General features: G+C 52.2%; 1 protein-coding gene and 1 pseudogene across 1 annotated transcript in view; one reads left to right on the forward strand and one right to left on the reverse strand.

Annotated features, from left to right (window-relative positions):
* The window catches only part of SH3BP5 (SH3 domain binding protein 5), a 253,938-nt gene that overhangs the window by 46,618 nt on the left and 183,794 nt on the right, over nucleotides 1–23,526 (reverse strand). The window contains exon 5 of the mRNA XM_078663894.1: nucleotides 1,370–1,500. Coding sequence (XP_078520020.1) covers nucleotides 1,370–1,500 — 131 coding nt within the window. The remainder of the gene's footprint in view (nucleotides 1–1,369; nucleotides 1,501–23,526) is intronic.
* On the forward strand, nucleotides 4,745–5,521 carry LOC144785292 (protein ABHD15 pseudogene; annotated as a pseudogene).

Genomic DNA, 23,526 nt, shown 5'->3' on the forward strand with positions numbered 1-23,526 from the left:
AAGGCAGAAAGAAGGAGGAAGAGAAAGTGACATAGAAAGACAGCAGAGATGAAAACCTGAGTGAGATGAAGATACAGGGTGGGTAGTGGGCATGAGGTGGAACCAAACCAGGATATCCCTGGTTTTATTCCATATGATTTATTTGATTTATTTGAGTGTTTTATATAGTGCTAGCTAGACCCGAAGGTTTCAGAGCGCTTTACAACAGTAAATGTTCATATCAAAGATAACAAGTCTAGACAGAGCATCTGATGCCAACTACATTGACACTCCGCAGCACAGGGGCCGGATCCTAAGAAAATTGTGATGTCCATGCACTTATTTCAAATTTTTTATTTGTGTGTCTGAAAGACCGCATTCAGTGTTTCTCTTTATATAAAACTTTTTTTTACTCATTCTTGTTTCTTCAATCTATGTCTTCAAATTTCAATGATTCAGACCCGCGAGTATGTTTTCTTTGTGTAAATACGAATCACATGGTCCTGTGTTATGCTTCAAAACTAAAAACTATTTCTGTACCTGTTCTAAGTACAACTGCTTGCGAAGAAGCACCCGTACTTTTCTATTAAACTTGTTTGATTATTTTTATATTTTTATTGCAAGAGTAACAACGCCATGCTTTGGTGGTGATGTGTTTTTTTCTTTTTGTGGTATGCTCTTGCAATAACAACTAAAAATAAATGTAACCACTGCATCAGCTTGCCAAGGTTAGACCTTTCAATTAAGAAACACAGATGTGTGGCCAGATCAACTGTCCTCTCCATCATGTGTCCGGCTCCTTCGTCAGTGTCAAGATGTAATTTACTCTGTCGTCATCACTGTCAATTCCGCTGATGTCATCATTATAATTATTATAAATTTCAAAGCCTGAATAATCCTACCTCTTTTTGTCAGAATGTTGGCAAGTATGGAGCAAACAGTCATAGCCAGTGGTTAATTTGTGAAAAAATAAGTGCCGGAGCTCTCGTCAGGAGGCAGCTTGCATCTGCCCATTGACCCAATTAGCACCGCCTTTAACAGAGCGAACTACTAACCATGAAACCTACATTTGAGGAAAGGATGTGACATATTCTCCAGTGCTGTCGACTTTGGAACTGGGGAATCAGGTTCGAGTCGCGGCGTAGGCTCAACATCTTGTGATTCTGGGAAAATCACTTAATATCTCCGTACCTACCAAAAAGGAATGTGTCCTTAACTTCTGCTCATGAAAAGCGCTCCAATATCTTTGGGTTGAGTCTGCGCTGCAAGCACTGGTGTTGACGATTAAGTGCCGGTGCCCACACCGGAAACCACCGGCTCAAAATAAGCACTGCGCATAACCATGCTGGGAAGCCATGGCACACTCTTGCAGTTTGCACAATAAACTCACTTGGACTTGTTTATGGTTCTCTTCAGCTTTTTCTCCAGTTGCTTCATCCTCCCCATGGCCGCGTTGTATTTGGCAGCGGTCTCCTTGTGCAGAAGCTCGCTGCGCGTCTTTGTCTGCTCCGCCTCCATGACCTTGAAGAGGTGAGAAGAAACAGCTCTTTGAGTCTTGTGGCTTCATACATTTTTTTATCAGTGTATTTTCATAACCTCACATACTAATACATGAGCAAATGAGATTAACCTACTTTGGGAATTGCCAAATGGGTAGTCTCGACAGCTGGGAGCAACCCAACATGCAATATTAATGTGTACATATAAAACATATTTTTCTGCAAATGCAATATGTGTACCTTCTCATGACCGAAAACATGCATCACCCATCCTGGGCCTTGTTATTATGACAATAATACTGCTGCAGGGATTCTCAAATCTTGCAATGACATTTGTTTATATTTTCTAGTAGTTTTTCCATTACATAAATGCACTGATGCTACAACTTATAATCTTGGTAAAATTGTCTTTACATCTTCTAAGGCCCTGATTACCAGTTTGCCAGTTTTTAGAGCCAGGATAATGTCAGTTCCCACCGTGTGTTGGGGCAAGGTGAAAGTGAAAAGTAGTGGCAGACAGCTCTGGTCTCTACTATTGGCCTGTGCAGCGGTGGCTCTTCCACGATGGCGGAGGAGCGTACGCCCCTCAAAATGTCAGGAAAGGAAAAAAAAAAAAGCAACACTCGTTTTATTTTTCCTTTCCTGCAGAATCTTGGGGACGGGGCCTGGTAGTGACAGGCGCTGATGGGAGTGGTAGTGCACTCCCATCACCACGCATGATGGCTTGGCCCAGGGGCGAAACACAAGCCCCCGCGTACAAGCCCCCGCATTGCGGGGGCCCCAAGCTCCAGGTGGCCCCCTCAGCACAGCATTTCGGCCGGAGTGCTCCTGATAGAGTCCGGAGGGGGCCCCTCCACTTACCTTGCAAGGGGGCCCCCTGACGTTTCGTTATGCCACTGACTTGGCTGGCCGTCTCAGACCGGCCAAATCATCATGCGCAGTGAAAGCTCTCTCCAACGCAGCTGGGTTGGACAGAGCAGGCACAGACTCACAGTCTGTCCTGGAGCGCAAATCAAGGGCGCTCAGGCCAATCCTGAAGCTGCTCTCATGTGCAAGAGCAACTTCAGGATTGGCCGCAGGGCATTCTGGAAGACTGTGTCTTTCAGAAGAGGAGCAGAAGAGCGCAACGGGGATGGCTGCAGGTAAGTTTTTTTTATTTCTTTATTTTTTATCCCCCCAACCCATAGTGCCTGCCCCTCCACCCACTGCACCTCCAACAAACCGGCCGCCCAGGGATTTTTTTTAGCAGTGCATGCACTTTGAATTAGTAAACAGAGAAATAACATAAGTGAAACATACACTAGCCAACAGGCTTCTATATTTTGGCTGATATACTATGGTTTGCCACACAAGCGAAACTAAAAAGTGATTGGCAGGTCTACGCAACAAATTGAACACGAGGGACTACTGAACTTCTGGTTCGCGTTGCAGCTACTGGCTTTGGTCACAGTTTCTAGATTGCCCTACGAGCCAGTGGTCAGGGGTCGCAGGATTGAGGTACATCATTTAGGCAAATTGATGGCATAGCAAATGATGCCACCGAACGCCATGACGTATTAAACAGCAAGCCATTTAACCCCTTGCCCGCGGCCGGAATTCCGCTCCTGTGCTGGACGTTCCGATCGCGGGCGTGGTCATGACGGCCCCCAGCCGTCATCAGCACACGAGCACTGTGTGCCATGACGGCTGGGGGCCGTCATCAGCATGGAAGGGGTTAAAAAACCTGCGACTGAAATTAATTTACTCTAGAAAGGCTCAAATGGGGAGGCACTACAGATAGTTGCAAAGTATAAATGTTCACTTAAAAATGTATTTTTCTGGAAATACAATACATGTCTTCTTGTACCACAGTGAGAACATGTGGGTCTTGGTATTATGAGCAATCATATCAGTGTCAACAGCTTACTAGAAGGGTTCTCATATCTGGCATTAAGTTTGTTCCTATTTCCCATTATGCACATGCAGAGTTGTTGCAGACATCAATGGATCCACCAAGGACCGAAGCAGCACCGTGCAAACATCTCACCACGAGTCTCGTAAAAGGCGACTGACCCCATCTCGAGCTCTGAAGGAAGGCGTGCTGAATAAACACTCAACAGGTAAAGGATTTCCATTTAGATTAATCTTGAGTACATTTATTTCAAGTGGACATCTTGAAAACCTGTATTGGATCCGGCCCTTATTGAGAAATGCCGGGCACCAATTTAATCAGACTAAGAGTTGTCTGCATCAGCCCTAGCGCCGGACCAGGAACCAAAAGAAGCCCCGGCAAAAATATTCAAACCAGCCCTGATCCCTTCCTCCTCATCACTCTCTCGCCTGCTTTCTTCTCCTCTCTTTCTTCCCCTCTTTCTCACTCCTGAAAACCCCTTTGTTGCACCCGCTGCGACAATTACCTTGGGAAGCCATGGACATTATTTGGGGGGGTCGCCAGGGGTCGCAGCTGTGACCTCTGGTTGGCCCCTTGCGACCCTTGGACCTGCCTTAGGCGAACCCTGGTCTCAGAGGTGGCAAAATCAGTGCCAGAAACATAGTGGAAACTCATCCTTATGGACATCTGATGGGGCACCTCTCCCTCCGCTTTCTGTCAATCTTTTACTAGAGTAATAGTGAATAATACTGTATAATAATAATAATATAATACACTATTAGTGTACTAAAATATAAAGTATAATTAGCTGAAAGAGGACCTTTCCTGGCAGCTGAGGTAAGTAAAAAAATGCTTAAATGTGTATTGTGTGCATGCTTGCGGGTGAGAGTGTGTTTACGTGAAATCAAGTGTGTGTAAGTGTGTATGTGTAAGCATGTACGTGTGAGTGAAAGTAAAGGGCTAGAGGGGTGTGATGTCCCTTCTGCTATTATCCCTGGCATTTTTAGGTTTTGCTGGCAATGCGTACGAAGTACGCATGCGCTAGCAAAATCCTTATGTTTCTCTGTTGGGTCGGGTATCCCGCCCCCTCCTCGCCCCCTCCTCCCATTGGCTAGCTCCATAAATGGAGGCTAGCCATTGGGAGCCGGATCTGTCCGTCAAAGGCCGGACCAGATTCGGGGGCGTTCCCGACATTTTTTCCCTCTCCGCCTCTGCGATGTCGTCATCGCGGCGGTGGGCGGAGTTTCGTTTTTTTTTTATTTTGTTTTTTTTCCCTATTACGCGGCCGACCGCCGCTGGAGGAAGTCGAGGTGAGTGCTGCCGTTCCCTCCCCCCTCCCTGTGTGTCCGTTCCGCCCCCCCCTCTGCGCTTCCCCCGTGTGTCCGTTCCGCCCCCCCCTCTGCGCTTCCCCTGCGGCTGCAGGCTGATCTGCAAGCCCTCCGCTCTGGCCAACTGCCTGCTGAAGGTGCTCCGGCGGTTCTCCGACCCCGACGTGGCCTGCTGGCTCTGGAGGAAGTGGGCGCACGTCCAGACCATTTACCACCAGCTTCTGCCCGGGGATCGGCGGCTGGAGTCCGCCAGGGACCACCTGCAGCTGCCGGATGGGGGGATTGTTGCACTGGATTGGGTGGTGGGGCCTTGGACCTCTTTGAAACACCGGAGGGCGACCAACAGCGTCACTTCCCCTCCGGTCCTGCTCGTCATCCCCAACGCCTTTGGGAAAATCACCAGGAACGTGCAGGATTTTTGCCTGCAAGCCCTGGAGCAGGGGTTTTACCCCGTGATCTTCAACAGAAGGGGGCAGAATGGATGCCCGCTGACCACTCTGAAGCTCCAACAGTTCGGGGACCCGGCAGACCTGGCCGAGGCGGTGGCGTACATCCGGTACAGGCACCCGAGCTCCGCGCTCTTTGCCATGAGTGAAGGCCTGGAGTCTGGCCTCCTGCTCTCCTACCTGGGAGAGTGCGGCTCGTCCAGCTACCTGACCGCCGCCATCTGCATCTCGCCGGTCCTCCGGTGCCAGGAGTGGTTTGAGGCCGGGCTGCCCTGGCTGTACAGGTGGGCCCTCGTGATCCAGCAAAAGATGAGCCTTTCCAGGTATGTGCATCATAGGCAGTTAAGAGAGAGAAACATGAGCCTCGATCTGTGGGGACATGAGCAGGAGTGCATGTAGCAAGGATGCTGTGGGCTCAGGTGCAAGGAAGGAAAATCGTCCTTTGCAGGGGTGTAACGCAAGCCCTTGCAGTGCAGGGTCCACAACCCGCCCGTGGGGTACCAACCGTTCTAGGTTAACCCATTCAGCCAAAGGTCCATGAATATTTGTGAGATAGGAGAGACTCAGGGACCCCGTCCCATTCTGCAAGGGGGCTGGGGGTGTCATTTTGCAGTAAGCCCCTGCCCCTTTGACTGCTTGCTGCTGGGTAGTAAATTACAGCAGTTATCAGGGCTCAACGGGCCCCTGAGGGGCCTGGGGCCGCTTCTCCACCATTGGTAGGTACGACCCTGGGCATGAGCTTATATCAGATCCAAAATAAAAAAACAGGCTGGAGCTTGGTGAAAGTAGCGGGTAATAGATCATGGCTCTTCAAATCAAGGCCCCATTGATGCACTGGTTGGGGCCTACATGTTAGCAAGAAGTTATTCTGGTACCAGTCTGAAGGATGGTGAGTCCAGGGACACCACTCTGATGCATGACCCCTTAACATTCTGGGGCATCTCCCATGAATTAACTACAACCGAGGACAATGTATGGCCAGATTGGTGCACCCACTGTTTTAATTTAAAAGGCTCCTTAGGCGAATCAAATTCCACCCACGTTTTGGAGGGGGGAGGGGGTTCCACGCAGCCGACGGTTATCCTACTTTCATGCTGACGAATGCAAAAGTTACTAGCTGCAAGTCAACCACATATGGTAACGAAAAGAATGAAATCCGCAAGGGCCACCACTGCCCTGAGGAAAAGGGCCGAAGCCTGCTTCAAACACCCACCCCCAACCAAAGCTCAGCTTGGTTTATTTTAAATACGTTTTAAGGTCATACGAACAGCTGCAATCCGCTGTTGTTTCGTCATTACAGTGACCTCCCATGGCTGAATTACCCCTCACTAAACATGTCCCACTCGCCGTGTTTATAAAATAAAATAATGTCAGCTCGGATTGCATACACGAAAAAGTAACTTCATTATTTTTGTGTTTGCTGTTAGTCTCCTCAACTTCAACCACCCTTGAAAGTGGTTTTGTCCCCTCTGGAATGCCTCCACTTCCAAGCTCAGTCTCTTTTGTAGTCCTTTGTGATTTACAATGCAGGAGAGCCTGTTAAAAGCGAAAGGGCATGCCCTGTGCAAGAGGCATGAACAAAATGATCTAAAAACGTGCTACCTCCACAGAATTTTTTCAAACCAAGCGGATAGGTGAAGCTAATAGGTCTGGTGATGTCAAGCTAGCGAATCGTTATTAGTATTTTTTTTTATTGTAATCATGTGCAACAAAGGCATGTCTTCTGGTTTCCTTCTTCTTGGAGTGTTTCATCTCCTGTCTGGCGCCGTCAGGGCTCCTCATATGGCATTGCTCTCATGCATGTAACATGTTTGCCCATGTTACATGCTCTTTCCACCTCTACTATTTTTAACCCCCTACCTTTCTCCGCTGAATACAAGCGGGGTTGCTCTTCTCTCGGTGACACCGCCTCCCGCCTGGTGCCTGGCCGCCGGCTGTGGTCGCCCCGCCTAACGGGCTTCCCAGCGGCCGCCATCTTGTAACGGGTTGGCTCGAGCTAGAGCCTCGCCACACCCCCTCGCCATCCTCCTATTTTAACGGCCCCCATGTGTCAGCGCAGCGGACGAGCGCAGCGGGCGCGTCGTAGGCGCGCCGGAGTTGCGCCTGAGTTAAGCCCGTCTGCGCCCGTCCGCGGCCGACCGGGGCTAGGGGCGCTCCACTCTGTCCCTCTTCTTACGTATACCCGCGCATCACTCGTTGCATGTCACAATCCTGCGCTTCCTCCACCTGGATCTGTTCCTAGGTTGGTCTCTTTAGGCCTGCTTACCACCCGCAGCTCTTTTCCCGAAATAACACAGCCATTTACCATCTCGAGGCCCCCGGTCTCCGACCCCAGACCTGGTCCTCACTTACTGACAAAACCCCCCCATCATTCCCTTTCAGTCTTTTATCTCAATACCCGGTCTCTGGTCAGTCACCAACTCGACATTTTCCATCTTCTGGAGTCAGAACAACCTGACATCCTATTTTTGACCGAGACCTGGTTAACTGACGACTCCGCCCCTGATATTTTGGCTGCCACCCCCCCCGGTTATCATATATTACAAGCTAATCGCGCCTCCGGCAAAGTCGGAGGGGGAGTTGCCGCCCTTTTTAAGCACCCGATTCGCTTCTCCACAGTGCCCACTACCAGCATTCCCTCAGTAGACTGCCTGGTAATCCGGCTGGAACTGCCAGGATCCTCCCTTATATGTGCTCTGACCTACCGTCCTCCCTCACCCATGCCTAACTTTCCTGCTCAGTTTGGGGACCTCATCGCCCAGCTCTCCATTAATAATTCTAACATATTAGTCTTAGGCGATTTTAATTATTGGCCCTCGGACCCCCACGAATCTCCCAGTTCATTAGCCTTTACGGACCTCATGTCAGGTCTGAATTGCATTCAGCATATTTCCTCGCCTACGCACTCAAAAGGGCACATCCTAGACCAGGTGTGGTCATCTGGCTTGGACATTTCATCTCCCCTTATTCTGCCATGCCTGTGGTCAGACCATTCCTTAATTACATTTACGCTAGGGATTCCCTGCCCCACCGTTAAGCCTCAAGAGATGAACTTCTTGGCCCGCAATTGGAATAGGTCTGACTCAAATACTTTTCATTCTATTCTTGGCTCCTCTGCTCCTTTTACTTCTGATCCACCTGTCTCTATTGATATCCAATCACTAAACCTTAATCGCTGGCTCACCTCCGCCGCTGACGCAGTAGCTCCGCTAAAATTAGTTAGAGCCAGACGCGGCCACGATGCTCAAAGGTGGTTCACCAAGGACCTGAGAGCCCTTAAATTAGGCCTCCGCCAAGCAGAACGACGCTGGCGTCGAGGTTATTCCCCTGAGAATAAGGAGGTATTCTCCTCTTTACTGAAAAAGTACAAAACCGCCATAGCTTTTGCTAAATCCTCCTATTTTTCCACCAAAATTATGGATTCTACAAATAAGTCGAAGGACATATTTGCCATTGTGGAGGAACTATCTAACCCAGCCAGACTTACACCAGGGCCACTTCCCTCCCAAATTCTGTGCGATTCCCTGAATGTTTTTTTTATTGAAAAAATAGCTAAAATTAAATCTAGTATTGCTGCCCAAACTTTACCTGCTCATTCTCTAACCCCTGAGCTCTCTAAATACTCCAACTCTCAGAATCTTACTGCTATTCCCCCCATTCCGATGACTACTTTTCTTTCGCTTCTGCACAAAATTTCTTCTGGTTCTCCTCGTGATTGCTGCCCCCCTTTGGTCCTTCGAGCAGCTTTCATCTCCTGTCCTGAGCCCCCTCTGGCCCTCATTAACAGCTCTTTGGTCACTGGGGCTGTCCCCTGCTCTTTCAAACAAGCTGAGGTGGTTGCCATTTTAAAAAAACCTTCAGCAGACCCCTCCATCCTGAGCAACTACCGCCCTATATCCCTTCTCCCCTTCCTCAGCAAAGTTCTGGAATCGCACGTGACTTCCACACTTAGTTCCTTCATCGAGGATTCGTGTGTCCTGGATTCTAAGCAGGCAGGGTTTAGACCTGCGCACTCAACGGAGGCAGTCATTCTCTCCGTGATGGATGAATTGCGCAGAGGGGCTGATGTTAACATCCGACAAGCCCTGGTCCTTCTGGATTTATCGGCCGCCTTCGACACGGTCGACCATGGGATCCTGGTCGATCGTGTCGAGGAGGCCGGCATCCGAGGGACCGCCCTTGACTGGGTTCAGTCCTTTTTGACGGGACGACAACAAGCTGTCAGGCTGTCTCAGTTCTCCGCCACTCAGGTTGAGCTGTCCTGTGGTGTTCCTCAGGGCTCTTCATTATCCCCTCTTCTTTTTAATTTGTATTTGGCCCCGTTACTCCGTGCTCTCCGCGGGTTGAACGTTATTGCGTTCAACTACGCGGATGATATCCAATTGATTTTTAATATTGACTCTTCTGAGGATTCCATCTCTATTTTTCAAAATACACTTTGCCTCATCAGTGACTGGATGAGCTCAAATCATCTGAAGCTCAACCCCGACAAGACTGAACTAATTCTTGTCGGGGGAGCCTCCAACCCATGGCAACCGTCCATCTGGCCTGCCAGTCTTGGAAGCCCTCCTTCTCCAGTCCACTCTGCCAAAAGTCTGGGTGTCATTATCAGCAATGATCTTTCAATGACTCCCCAGATCAGCGCAGTGGTGTCCGCCAGCCACTTCCAACTCAGGAAACTCCGGAAAATATCTCGCCTTCTTACCACCGAAGCGCTCACGTTAGCACTCTTGGCGTTAGTGATCAGTCGACTCGACTATGCCAACGTGCTATACGTCGGTATTCCTGAGTACCAACAGAGAAGACTCCAGCTGATACAAAATCAGGCTGCTCGCCTGATTTTTCACCAGCCCAGAGATCAGCACGTTCGCCCACTCTTAAAGAGCCTTCATTGGCTGCCGGTTTCTGCCCGCTGCCAATTCAAGTTAGGCTGCACCATTTATAAGTCTCTCTCTGGTTCAGGCCCTTCTTTTATCTCCTCTCTTCTTCACTCTTATACTCCGTCCCGTACCTTACGCTCATCCCAAATGGCCCTGCTATCCGTCCCTAGGTTCAAGAGAAAAAAACATGGGGGCCTGAGGTTCTCTCTTTTGGCCCCATCCTTCTGGAACTCTCTTCCCCTTTCTCTTAGACTAGCACCTTCATACTCTGGCTTTAGATCTCTTCTTAAAACTTTCCTCTTTACTATCTCGTATCCTTAGATTCTGCTTCCTTTCTATTTATTTTCACCACGCCCCAGCACAGCGCCAAGAAACCTAATGGTGTTAGCCGCGCTTAACAAATTCTTTTCAAATCAAATCAAATCAAGCATAAGAACCTGATACAGTGTCCATGTCCTCCAAGGTCTTCGCTGTGGTTAGAACGTCTCTCAGTGTGCCACATGCTACTCCTGTGGTCTCCTATGTCCTGAGCATCATATAAAGCACATCCGTGGGACCAAAGCTCCTCCAAATGTTTGTCATTGTACAGAAGCCCCCAAACTTTCTGGTCGTGCACCCTAAGCTGCATGTGGGTCCCAAGTGCGAAACAATGCCTATCCATGTGCCAGGCACTTTCACAAGAGGGCAAAGGGAGGCTGCTTCAAACTGAGCTGGAAAGGGCACAGACATCCATCCAACCCCCTCCGGCTGAAGCGGGATCCCCAGAAGAGATCTTATGTTCTCCATGACACCTGCATGCCTCCTCCTGCAATGTTGTATCTCCACCACCAATTTGTGGTTGCACCCTACCACCACCCTCAATCTCCTAGAGCCAGAAGATAAATGCAGTGTACTAGCCCACCACAAAAAGAAAAGCCATCATAATGCACTTATATAGGGCCTTTGTAGTTCCTAGGCCTGAACCGAAGCAGTAGTTGAGCTTGTTCTGATCTTGCTTCACTGTTTGCCTTTCCAGACTGGTGTCTCTTCCAACTGTCCCCTGCACTTTGTACCAGAGTGAGTTAATATTTGTACTCGGATAAGGCTGCATTCCTGGTAAACAAGACCAGTATATGGATGTCCGAATTTACACCCAACATCTACCACACAGGAGTTGTCCTAAAAGATAGAGGAATTTTAAATTCCTCTGCATATTACTTACTAGAGGACAATGTGGGGTGTAATACTTTCAACAGCTGTGTACCGATGGTTAAATGCTCTTGTATGGAATCCCGAGTCTCCTACTCGATTTAAGTTACAGGATCTCTGGGCCTCGCTTCCCTTACCTGCTTAAAACTGAATGTGATGCCAACATGCTAAAATCAAAATCAATATAAAAATGAACTGATCATCCCCTTGTCTTTTTACTGGTTTCAAAAGTACATAAAAGGTTGTGTTTTTTCACACAGTGCACTCAGTTTGCATTCTTATTTTTTATTAAATTAACTATAAAAATCATTACTTGTTTTGTTGATTCTATCGCAAACTCCCCTAATATATATTACATGGGAACCATCGTGACAGGTTTCAATTAGGAGCATTGGGTCACCTCTAGGCTTTAGGTAAGCTACATTCTATAAGAGCACCATAAAAATTGAATAGACTTTCCTGTTTGGTACACCTCTCGAAAGTATCAGTTACATTCTTTATGGCATCCCTATGTCCTGTGCAATAGGTATGAAAAAAAAAATCTAAAAGCGTGTTACTTCTACATTTAATGAAAAATGCGATCCTGCTGAAGAAGTTTGTGGTGTGCCATGTGTATGTTATCTTAACTTTAGCCTGGTAATCCATGGTCCCATGCCCGGCCTATACAAAGTTTCCTTGTTTCCTGGGAAACAAGGAAAAAATGCAATTGGCTCGTTGGGATCCCGGCATCCGAGGTTGCCCCTGTCGGTAGAAACGTGACATTTTTAGGCAGACGGGGACAGTTTGCCTCTGTGATGTCTAAGTTGATTCCTAGATATTACAAGTGAACAGGGAAGGCCATTTTGAGTAAATGTGCTGGACACTGGCATTTAAGACTCCCCCAACTACATGATAAATCCTAGCTTCTCTCTGTCTTTCTCACTCTAGCTCTCTCTCTCTCTCTGTCTTACTCTCTATAGCTCCCTCTCTATATGTCTTGCTCTTTCTAGCTCCCTCTCTCTGTGTCTTGCTCCGTCTAGCTCCCTCTCTCTGTGTCTTGCTCCGTCTAGCTCCCTCTCTCTCTGTCTTACTCCCTCTAGCTCCTTCTCTCTCCGTCTTAATCCCTCTAGCTGTCTTACTCCCTCTAGCTCCTTCTCTCTCCGTCTTAATCCCTCTAGCTCCCTCTCACTGTCTTGCTCCCTCTAGCTCCCTTGCTCCCTTTAGCTCCCTCTCTCTCTGTCTTGCTCGCCCTAGCTCCCTCTAGCTCCTTCTCTCTCTCTTACTCCACCTCCCTCTCTGTCTAGCTCCCTCTCTCTCTGTTTTACTCCCTCTAGCTCCCTCTGTCTCCTTCTCTCTCTGTCTTACTCTCTCTAGCTCCTTCTCTCTCCGCCTTAATCCCTCTAGCTCCCTCTCTCTGTCTTGCTCCCTCTAGCTCCCTCTCTCTCCCTTGCTCCCTCTAGCTCCCCCTTGCTCCCTCTAGCTCCCCTCTCTCTGTCTTGCTCGCTCTAGCTCCCTCTAGCTCCTTCTCTCTCTCTTACTCCCTCTAGCTCCCTCTCTCTGTCTAGCTCCCTCTCTCTCTGTTTTACTCCCTCTAGCTCCCTCTGTCTCCTTCTCTCTCTGTCTTACTCTCTCTAGCTCCTTCTCTCTCTCTTACTCCCTCTAGCTCTCTCTCTCTGTCTTTCTCACTCTAGCTCTCTCTCTCTCTCTCTCTGTGTATGTATAGCTCTGTGTACATATACCTGTGTGTGTGTGTATAAGTGCAAATGCAATAAGTCTCACAATTTCGAAAAATAAAGCTATTTACTACTAAACAACAACACCATTTATTTATCTGTTTACTCAACAAAAACATAGATGGAAATTTTAACATTTACAATGCCAATAGCTCTAACATTGTCAAAGGCAAAACCATTGCATTGTAAATGCTTGTTGGTGAATTGGGGGAAGCTGAAGAAAGCGACAGAGGCACCAGCATTGCCCCCGCCCTAAAAAAACACCGCCTCCAAAGGCCCAGCCCACCAGGGAAATGCCTGGTGGAAAAACAGGCAGTCCAGGTCTGATCAGCCCCGCCATTTATTTATTTAATTATTTTAGAGTTTTATCGAGTTCTGTCCCTCGCGTTATCTATATTTCAATTAAGTGCTGAAAATAATGAACGTTAAGCTACGAAATTTGGAGGAATGGTCCGCAGCTTGACCCCGCTCTACCGACACAGGGATGTACGCCGACAAGTCAACTCCAGCATACTTGGGCAAGCGCCTAGAGGCGGCAGCCATCAAGCAGTGAGACAGTTTGAATCACACATTGAATTCAGTGGCATCTGCTGGTGTTCAAAGCCGTCAGTGTCCTTAAAAATCAGACTGAGATGCAGTTGGTAAACAGATGTATACTGAAGAAGGGTGCCTCATTTGCATAGAATTAATGAGCTGGGTTTATGCTGATGACCTCCTCCAGCAGTGATCTATTCGTAGCAGATTAATGAAATTGTCTTAGTAATTTGCTGTGTCAGTGCCCAGTGGTATTTTAAGAGCACGTACAAGCTGCTTTGAAGGAGTTACGATGACAATTATGCAGATGTTGCCGGCTATGCCCCAGGGAAAACCATTCGAGAAGTTTGCAATGCTTGTTGTAAATGAATGCACCAGTTTCTGGCTGCAGCAGGAATGAGTAGCGAAGAGGCACCTGTCAATCATTTATTTACCGTTTACAGGCAGGCACAATACACAGGTGGTAGGGAATGGCACCCCCATGTCATTGTGTTGACTTTACATCAATCCACCGCCACGGCAACCCGACGGTGACATCAGCCAGGGTGATAAGGATTGAGATTATGAAACACATCCTCAACTTGGGATCAGCGAGTGATCAAAACTAACCTTCTCAGGACCACCCGTTGGTCAAAGATAGTCCCCGTTTACCCTTGACCCTAGCCCTCTATCCTAAATAATGAGCATCACTAAACTAGTCAGCATCCCAAGATGGACCAGTACCACCTGCATCCAAGCGAGGTATGCGCACAAGTCTTTAGGTGCTGTCCAATCGGTTTCTGCCCTCTTTAAGTTCTGAAGGGTTGCATCTTGTACCATATGTTGGACCCGGCCTCGTGGCGTGGTCCTACCGCTCCCGCATGGCGGGCCCTGGACGACATCGGCCCTCCATCGACCCGCTGTCGCCCCCCGGACACCACTCTCAACGAACTCTTGACGAGAGCCGCCCCCCTGGCAAACCCCGGCTCTCCCCCCCTGGAACCCGTCGAACCCAGCTCGCCCCAACTCTGCAGGTCCGGTCACCACCCCGGGCCACCCTTTCAGGCCCGATTCCATCTTGGGCCCATCTCGTCCCGAGCACGTGGCCTCGGCCCGACCCCGGCCGCGGCCCCAGCGAAGCCCCGACATCGTGGCACCAAGATCAACCCAGGTGGTAAAGTGGCCACTTGGCGGATCCCGGAGGAGAGGAGTTTCGATGGCCCTCCAGCCGTCCCCGGACGCCTGGTATCGATCGCCCTCTGGCCTCCCTGGGCGCTGGCTCCACCCCCCTGCTGGGTGTCTGGACACCTTCATCCCGGCCCCTCTGCCCCCCAGGCGCGAGGATCCGGACATCAAAGGACTCCAGTCCTATATCTGGGCCAGCCCTGGATCAGGAAGTCAGTTGTATCTGGGAGTCGAAGCCCTGCTGACCTCGTCACGGCTGATCCTGATAAGAACTCTTGAACCTGGAACCTGGAACCTCTGAGCCCTGCTGACGCTGTCGCAGCTCTACCAAGCTGAACCATCCGCCGAGCCCTGCTGACGCTGTCGCGGCTCTACCAAGCTGAACCATCCGCTGAGCCCTGCTGACGCTGTCGCGGCTCTACCAAGCTGAACCATCCGCCGAGCCCTGCTGACGCTGTCGCGGCTCTACCAAGCTGAACCATCCGCCGAGCCCTGCTGACGCTGTCGCGGCTCTACCAAGCTGAACCATCCGCCGAGCCCTGCTGACGCTGTCGCGGCTCAACCAAGCTGAACCATCGGCCGAGCCCTGCTGACGCTGTCGCGGCTCTACCAAGCTGAACTATCCGCCGAGCCCTGCTGACGCTGTCGCGGCTCTACCAAGCTGAACCATCTTCGGAGCCCTGCTGACGCTGTCGCGGCTCCCGGCACCCCCCAGCTCGAGGATTGAGAGCTGTGCGCAGGGTTTCCTAGTACCAGCTGGTACCAAGACTGTCCCGCTACCCCCTTCCCCGGACATTGAGACTTTGTTGGGATCCCTCGATCCCCCCCGTACATATTGCTGCGGAACCTTGCCTTTATTCCTTTTATAAAGACTCTTAAATCTACTCTTGTGTGGTGTCTCTCTGTGGTGGTGTGATTGCTCGGCTGTTACGATAGTAGGAGAGGAGCCTCGCCAAAGAGGCCTCTCGACGGCGCTCGGCCAATTCCATATGGAAAGGGGGGTTTCGGGGCGGCAGTCAGACATCTTCTGTCTCCCCTGGAATCGCCTTTCTAACATTGGTGGCAGCGGTGGGATTCGAACCCACGCCTCCGGAGAGACGGAGACAGAGCGATTTGGAAGAAAAGAAACTCACGTTCGAACATGAGCGTGGCCTCAAAGAGCTGGAGATCAAGGCCAAGAGCCAAGAAGCTGGCGCCGCGGTGCTCCGAAACCCCCCGCCTCCTGCCAACACGAAGGTCCACATTCCCAAGGATGTCGTCAAAGAGTACTACAAAAATGACAACATCCAGCAGTGGTTTAAGGCCTACGAAGTCGCCATGGCCGCGCACCACATACCCCGAAAAGATTGGGGTGCCGGCCTATGGGGGAGATTCGTCAGCGAAGGAAGAGACACCCTGCTGGACCTGGCCGACGACGTGATGTCCTCCTATGATCACATGAAGGACGCCCTGCTCACCCGGTATGGACTCACCCCTGAGATGTACCGGCAAAGATTCAGAGACTGTAAAAAGATCCCCGGTACTACATGGGTGGAGTACGTGAACTTTTATAGCAGAGCGCTAGAAGGGTGGATAAAGGGCAGCAAAGTGACCACCTACGAGCAGCTGTTCGACCTCATCGTATGGGAGCACCTCTGCAACAACTGCTTTGTCGAGCTCAGACAGCATCTACTCGACAGCAAGCTGACCGAGCCACGGAAGCTCGCCGTCGAGGCCGATCGATGGGTGAGCACCCGGGTCCCCCGGACCCCGATTGGAGAGTCCGGACGGAACACGCAAGGGCACCCCCGCCAGCGAGGCGGCGGAGGGGGCCAGAACCGGAGCCGAGACTTCCCGCCTGCGCCGCCCCGGAGTCCACCCCGGGGGTCGCCCCAGAACAACACTTCACCGTCCCTGACCCGAAGAGGGCCCCCCCAGCGCGACCGGGGCCCCAGATGCCAGCGGCCAGGTCACTTCGCCAGTGACCCCCAATGCGCAATGAACCAGCGCACCGGCGTTGCCGGACCTCCGACCCGCCAGATCGCTGCCGCAGCCCTGGGGGAAGGAGGCGAGGAAGAAGAAGAGGTCTACAACGAGGACCAGACCGAGTGGGAGCCAGCCGCCATGGCCCTGGCGAGAGAGACATGATTCCCCGGGCTCCACTCCCGAGCAACACCCAAAAGTACCGTCAGTGGGTCAACATTAATGGGCGCCGGACCGAAGCACTCCGTGACACTGGAGCCAGTGTGACAGCCGTCCGCTGCCACCTGGTGACCCCCGAACAGATCCTACCGAATGTGCTGTGCCCCGTGCTGGCCGCCGACAATTCCGAGACCCTGTGCCAGATGGCCCGAATCCCCTTCGAGTGGGGAGGGGTCTCGGGCATGCTAAAGGTAACCGTCCGGGACGACGCCCCCGTGGACTGCCTCCTCGGAAACGATCTCGAGAGTTCCCCCTGGGCCCAAGTCGAGCGGAGAGAGCATCTGGGGATGCTGGGACTACCCGAGTGGGTTTGTTTGACAACCCGATCCATGGCAGCCCGGGCCCCGGCGCCAGCGGATGCCTCCCCGACCGAAGAACAGGAATGGCCCGCGCCTCCGCCACCCGCCATCGATGAAGAAACCGGCCATGAGCCCGGGCCCCCAGGGCCCAACCGCGAAGACATCGCCGAACTCGGCGACATCCCTGAACTAAGCCAATGGCGCCAGGAAGGTGGTCCCACCCGAGAACAATTCCGGCAGGAACAGAAGACCTGTCCCTCCCTCGAGGGGACCCGGCAGCAAGCCGCAGCTCAAGCCGCCGGGGACACGTTGGGGTCCCACTGGGTCTACTGGGACCACGACCTCCTATACAGTGAACAGAAAATTGGTGAACTGGGGGCCAGCCGGGTGTTGGTGGTCCCCCTACGATTCAGAGACTTCCTCTTAAACCTGGCACACGACGTGCCCCTCGCCGGGCACCTGGGGCAGGACAAAACTTACAGCCGCCTGGTGACCCACTTCTACTGGCCCAAGATGCGCAACGATGTGAGCAATCACTGCAGGACCTGTCCGACCTGTCAAGCCAGCGGGAAGAGCGGGGGAAAAAGCAAGGCCCCGCTCCAACCCTTTCCCGTGGTGACAACCCCCTTCGAACGAGTGGGGATCGATATCGTGGGGCCCCGGGACCCCCGCACCTCACAGGGACACCGCTTCATCCTCGTCCTGGTGGAACACGCCACCCACTACCCAGAAGCCATCCCCCTCCGGACCATAATGGCCTCCGTGGTGGGCCGAGCACTAATGGGGATCTTCTCCCGAGTGGGATTCCCCCGAGAGGTCGTGAGGGATCGGGGCACAAACTTTATATCGAAATATATGCGGTCCCTGTGGCAACAATGCGGGGTCACATATAAGTTCACCACCCCGTATCACCCCCAAGGGAATGGACTTGTGGAGCGGTTTAACAGAACACTCAAGGGGATGATCAAGGGCCTAGAAGAACCCCTCCGCCGCAATGGGGACGTCCTACTACCATGCCTCCTGTTTGCCTATCGGGAGGTACCTCAGAAGTCCCTGGGGTTCAGCCCCTTTGAACTATTGTATGGACACCCTGTCCGAGGTCCCCTCAGCCTGATCAAAGAAGGCTGGGAGAATACAGCCCGAGATGCCCCGCCAGATGTCTACCGGTACCTCCTGACTCTCTGGAACCAGACTTGGAAGTTCCGGGAACTTGCCGAGGCCAATCTGGAGGCGAGTCAGGAGGAGATGAAACGCTGGTATGACCAGAACGCCTCGTCCATCGAGTTCTAGCCGGGCCAACAAGTCTGGGTCATGTCCCCGGTCGAACCCTGTGCCCTCCAGGACAAATGGATGGGGCCCTTCAAAGTGGTGGAGCGCAAGAGCCCCGTCACCTATCTGGTGGACATGGAGTCCCCCAGGAACCCCCTCCGGGTCCTGCACGCCAACCGGCTCAAGCCTCACTTTGCCCGCACGGAGCTGAGCCTGCCTACCGAGTTCCCGACCGAGTCCGGGCCTGCATCCAGTCCGAAGTTGCCAAGATGCTAGCCCTGGGAGTGGTCGAGCCCTCAGACAGTCCCTGGGCCAGTCCAGTTGTCCTGGTCCCTAAAGCCGCCGCCCTCGGCGCCCCTCCAGAGCTCCGGTTTTGTGTCGACTACCGGGGACTGAATGCCGTTACCAGGACCGACGCCCACCCCATCCCCCGGGCGGATGAACTGATCGATCGCCTGGGGGCCGCCAGATACCTCAGCACCTTCGACCTCACGGCCGGATATTGGCAGATCGGACTCACCCCCGGGGCCCAAGAACGATCCGCCTTCTCGACCCCCGATGGCCACTTCCAATTCAAGGTGATGCCCTTCGGCATGAAAAACGCCCCCGCTACCTTCCAGAGACCGGTGAATAGGGTGCTAGCGGGGTTAGAAGAGTTCAGTGCCGCATATCTGGACGATATTGCGGTGTACAGCCTCCACTGGAACGAACACTTGAGACACCTCTGGGAGGTCCTGATGGCCCTCCGGCGGGCCGGACTAACAGTGAAAGCAAGCAAGTGCCAGATAGGCCAAGGGTCCGTGACCTATCTGGGGCACCAAGTGGGGAGCGGCCATGTGGCTCCCCTGCAACCCAAGATTGACGCCATCGTGGCCGGTCACCCAGACAGCAGTCCGAGCCTTCCTGGGGCTCACGGGATATTATCGGCGCTTTATAAAGGACTACGGGAGCATTGTGGTGCCCCTCACTGAACTGACCTCCAAAAGGCAACCACAGAAAGTACACTGGACCCCCGAGTGTCAGACGGCCTTCGAGACTCTAAAGGCCGCCATGTGCACCGCCCCTGTGCTCCAGGCCCCTGACTACAGCCGAGAGTTTGTGGTCCAAACCGACGCCTCGGAGCACGGCATCGGGGCGGTCCTGTCGCAAGTTAACCCCTAGGGGGTTGACCAACCGGTGGCCTTCATCAGCCGGCGGCTGCTGGCGCGAGAACAACGGTGGAGCACCATCGAAAGAGAAGCCTTCGCCGTTGTGTGGGCCCTAAAGAAACTCCGGCCCTACCTCTTCGGCACCCACTTCAGGGTACAGACCGACCACCGACCCCTGCGGTGGCTGATGTAAATGCGTGGAGAGAACCCGAAGCTGCTGCGATGGTCCATCTCCCTGCAAGGGATGGACTTCACTGTGGAACATCGCCCTGGCAACCAACTCGCCAACGCTGACGGCCTGTCCCGCTTCTTCCGCCTCGACGAGGAGAATCCCCAAGAAGATGGGTGACTCTCCCCGCCTTCAGCTGGAGGGGACGTGTGTTGGACCCGGCCTCGTGGCGTGGTCCAACCCCTCCCGCATGGCGGTCCCTGGACGACAACGGCCCTCCATCGACCCGCTGTCGCCCCCCGGACACCACCCTCAACGAACTCTCGACGAGAGCCGCCCCCCTGGCAAACCCCGGCTCTCCCCCCCTGGAACCCGGCGAACCCAGCTCGCCCCAACTCTGCAGGTCCGGTCACCACCCCGGGCCACCCTTTCAGGCCCGACTCCATCTTGGGCCCATCGCGTCCCAAGCACGTGGCCTCGGCCCGACCCCGGCCGCGGCCCCAGCGAAGCCCCGACATCGTGGCACCAAGATCAACCCAGGTGGTAAAGTGGCCACTTGGCGGATCCCGGAGGAGAGGAGTTTCGATGGCCCTCCAGCCGTCCCCGGACGCCTGGTATCTATCGCCCTCCGGCCTCCCTGGGCGCTGGCTCCACCCCCATGCTGGGTGTCTGGACACCTTCATCCCGGCCCCTCTGCCCCCCAGGCGCGAGGGTCCGAACATCAAAGGACTCCAGTCCTATATCTGGGCCAGCCCTGGATCAGGAAGTCAGTTGTATCTGGGAGTCGAAGCCCTGCTGACCTCGTCGCGGCTGATAAGAACTCTTGAACCTGGAAACTGGAACCTCTGAGCCCTGCTGACGCTGTCGCGGCTCTACCAAGCTGAACCATCCGCCGAGCCCTGCTGACGCTGTCGCGGCTCTACCAAGCTGAACCATCCGCCGAGCCCTGCTGACGCTGTCGCAGCTCTACCAAGCTGAACCATCCGCCGAGCCCTGCTGACGCTGTCGCGGCTCTACCAAGCTGAACCATCCGCCGAGCCCTGCTGACGCTGTCGCGGCTCTACCAAGCTGAACCATCCGCCGAGCCCTGCTGACGCTGTCGCGGCTCTACCAAGCTGAACTATCCGCCGAGCCCTGCTGACGCTGTCGCGGCTCTACCAAGCTGAACCATCTTCGGAGCCCTGCTGACGCTGTCGCGGCTCCCGGCACCCCCCAGCTCGAGGATTGAGAGCTGTGCGCAGGGTTTCCTAGTACCAGCTGGTACCAAGACTGTCCTGCTACCCCCTTCCCCGGACATTGAGACTTTGTTGGGATCCCTCGATCCCCCCTGTGCATATTGCTGCGGAACCTTGCCTTTATTCCTTATATAAAGACTCTTAAATCTACTCTTGTGTGGTGTCTCTCTGTGGTGGTGTGATTGCTCGGCTGTTACGATAGTAGGAGAGGAGCCTCGCCAAAGAGGCGTCTCGACGGCGCTCGGCCAATTCCATACGGAAAGGGGGGTTTCGGGCGGCAGTCAGACATCTTCTGTCTCCCCTGGAATCGCCTTTCTAACACCATAGCACCAAGGTACCCGCAGGGTGTTTGTTGCGCTCTATAAATGCTATATATAATACAATACAATACAGTGTGGGCAGAACTTTTTAACCTTTCTAATCCAGACGTGAATGACGTCTCATACAAATATCCACTGAGAATCCCCAAGAACATAGGGTAATAAGACCTGTGCTGTCATCACAGTTGAACCCTGGTTGATTCTTTACCCAAATGTTGGTCTTTGCGCTCACTGAACACCCAAGGACGATCCTCTCCATAGAGACACTTTCTGCAAGAGAGCAATGCTGAGATCTCTCCAGCGGGTGCCTTCAACTGGATGTACCCTGGCTGATGAATGATCAGGGTCGATAATGCTCTTGCTTACACTAAGTGATCACATATCACTGAGAGCTAAATAGCAATAAAGCAGCCACATCCTTCAAACCATTAAAGAGAGTGGACTACAGACTGGATATAAATAGGATTTATTGTATCCAGCTGATTTAAAGTAGATGTCTTTGCCCTAAGAAATGATTTCAAGTAGAAAATGCAATGACATTCATTATATGCAAGTCCTCCATGTCAGCTTTCCCATATGCGACCGCTTTCTTGATTATTTCTCTTTTTTACTGATCAGGTGGCAGTCGGCTAAGATTAGGATAAATGTGACACTGTGCTAATAGCACAACCATCTTTCAAAGGTGAATTTGGTTGCTGTTGGTAACTTGTTGTCAATCTAATGGGTGAATCACGGTACTTACAGCTAAATATACTGTCATTTTCTTTCAGACCCACCTAACTTTGCATTCATTTTTGTTTTTGTAAAGTGTTACACATAGGGCCTAATTACGATGTCAGGCGGACAGCCTCCGACATCGCAGGTTTCAGTCCGACCGCCGTATTAGGATGACGGCGGTCGGAGTGAAACCTGCGGGGGAATTCCGATGTGCTTCCGAAGGGCTCAAGGAGCCCGTCTGAGTCGGAGGGCACCATAATCCCCTAATGACGGCTGAGCCGAGCGTCATGATTATGATGGCACTTTCCCCTTGCTCTTTCATGGCGGTCTGCCACTATGGGGCCTGGCCGACCACCTATAGCACCCCCTCATACATCCCTGCACTGTGCCTGCCTCATGTGTTTCCAAACATAGCAAAATGGATGTTTCCAACTGCCCTATGGGTGGTCGCATCCAAATTGTGAGGTCGGAACTGCCGACCTATGGTCGAGCGGTTCCAGATCGCTACGGTGTCCGCCCGACATCGTAGTTAGGCCCATAGTGTCCTTTCAGTGCATTTACTTATTGATATATCTATTAAACTTTTGCATTGTGCTGCAATGACAGTCATTGATCAGTGCAATTCATATTTCTTAAATGACTCTCCAAAATATTTCAACATATATCTGAGAGACTTCAGTAAAGCATGTCACAGAAGTGTGCCTGTGCTGAGCTCATTCACATAGAATTACTCTGTGTTGGGAAACAGCAATTACAACGCGGCTGTTACCACGCGTTACATTTACAAAGCGCCTCACAATGCGACTACCTTTACCACTCATAGCCTTTACCACACATAGTTTAACAACAAGTATGCCTTACCACACATGCCTTTACAACGATTTTCGTAATAAAGGCAGTAAAGGCATATGCGTGGTAAAGGTAGTCTGCCCTCTAGACTCGGAGTGAATAAGCGGGGGGTGGGAGGTGGTTGAGGTAAAAAAAAAAAAGTTGGCGGGACGTGAATGGGATCGGGATGCAGCTTGGGGAGTCGTTTTCCGGGTTGGGGAGCCAGGATTTAGGGCTCAGGGCAAGTGCGAGTTTTCTGGTCAGGGCTGGATTTTAAGGCTCAGGACAGCAGGCTGGGGTGTTTTTAGGGCTGGATTTAGAGCTCAGGGCTTGGGACAGGGCAGTTTTCAGGACTGGGAGCTGGGTTTTAGGGCTCAGGGTGTGCAGTTGGGGTGTTTTCAGGGCTGGGGGCGACTTTTAGGGCTCAGTGTGGAGCTGGGGTGTTTTAGGGCTGGGAGGTCGGTTTTAGGTTTCAGGGCTGGGGGCGGGATGGTTTTCAGGCCTAGGGGAGAGGGGAGAAGTGGTGTACAGGGCTAGGGGCATTGGAGGGCCCGTGGCGGGTGCCACCAGCTAAAAAGCGGGTACTATTACCACACGTAACTTTTACACAGCATATGCCTTTACCAGTCATGCCTTTACAGCGAAATTCGTTGTAAAGGCTTGTGTGGTAAAGGTATATGTGTTGCAAAGGCATGCTTGGAAAAGGTAACACGTTGTAACGGTACCCTGTTGTAACCGCCACATGGTAAATTCATGCGTG

This window comes from Lissotriton helveticus, chromosome 10, assembly GCF_964261635.1.
Source record: "Lissotriton helveticus chromosome 10, aLisHel1.1, whole genome shotgun sequence".
Classification (NCBI taxonomy): Eukaryota; Metazoa; Chordata; class Amphibia; order Caudata; family Salamandridae; genus Lissotriton; species Lissotriton helveticus.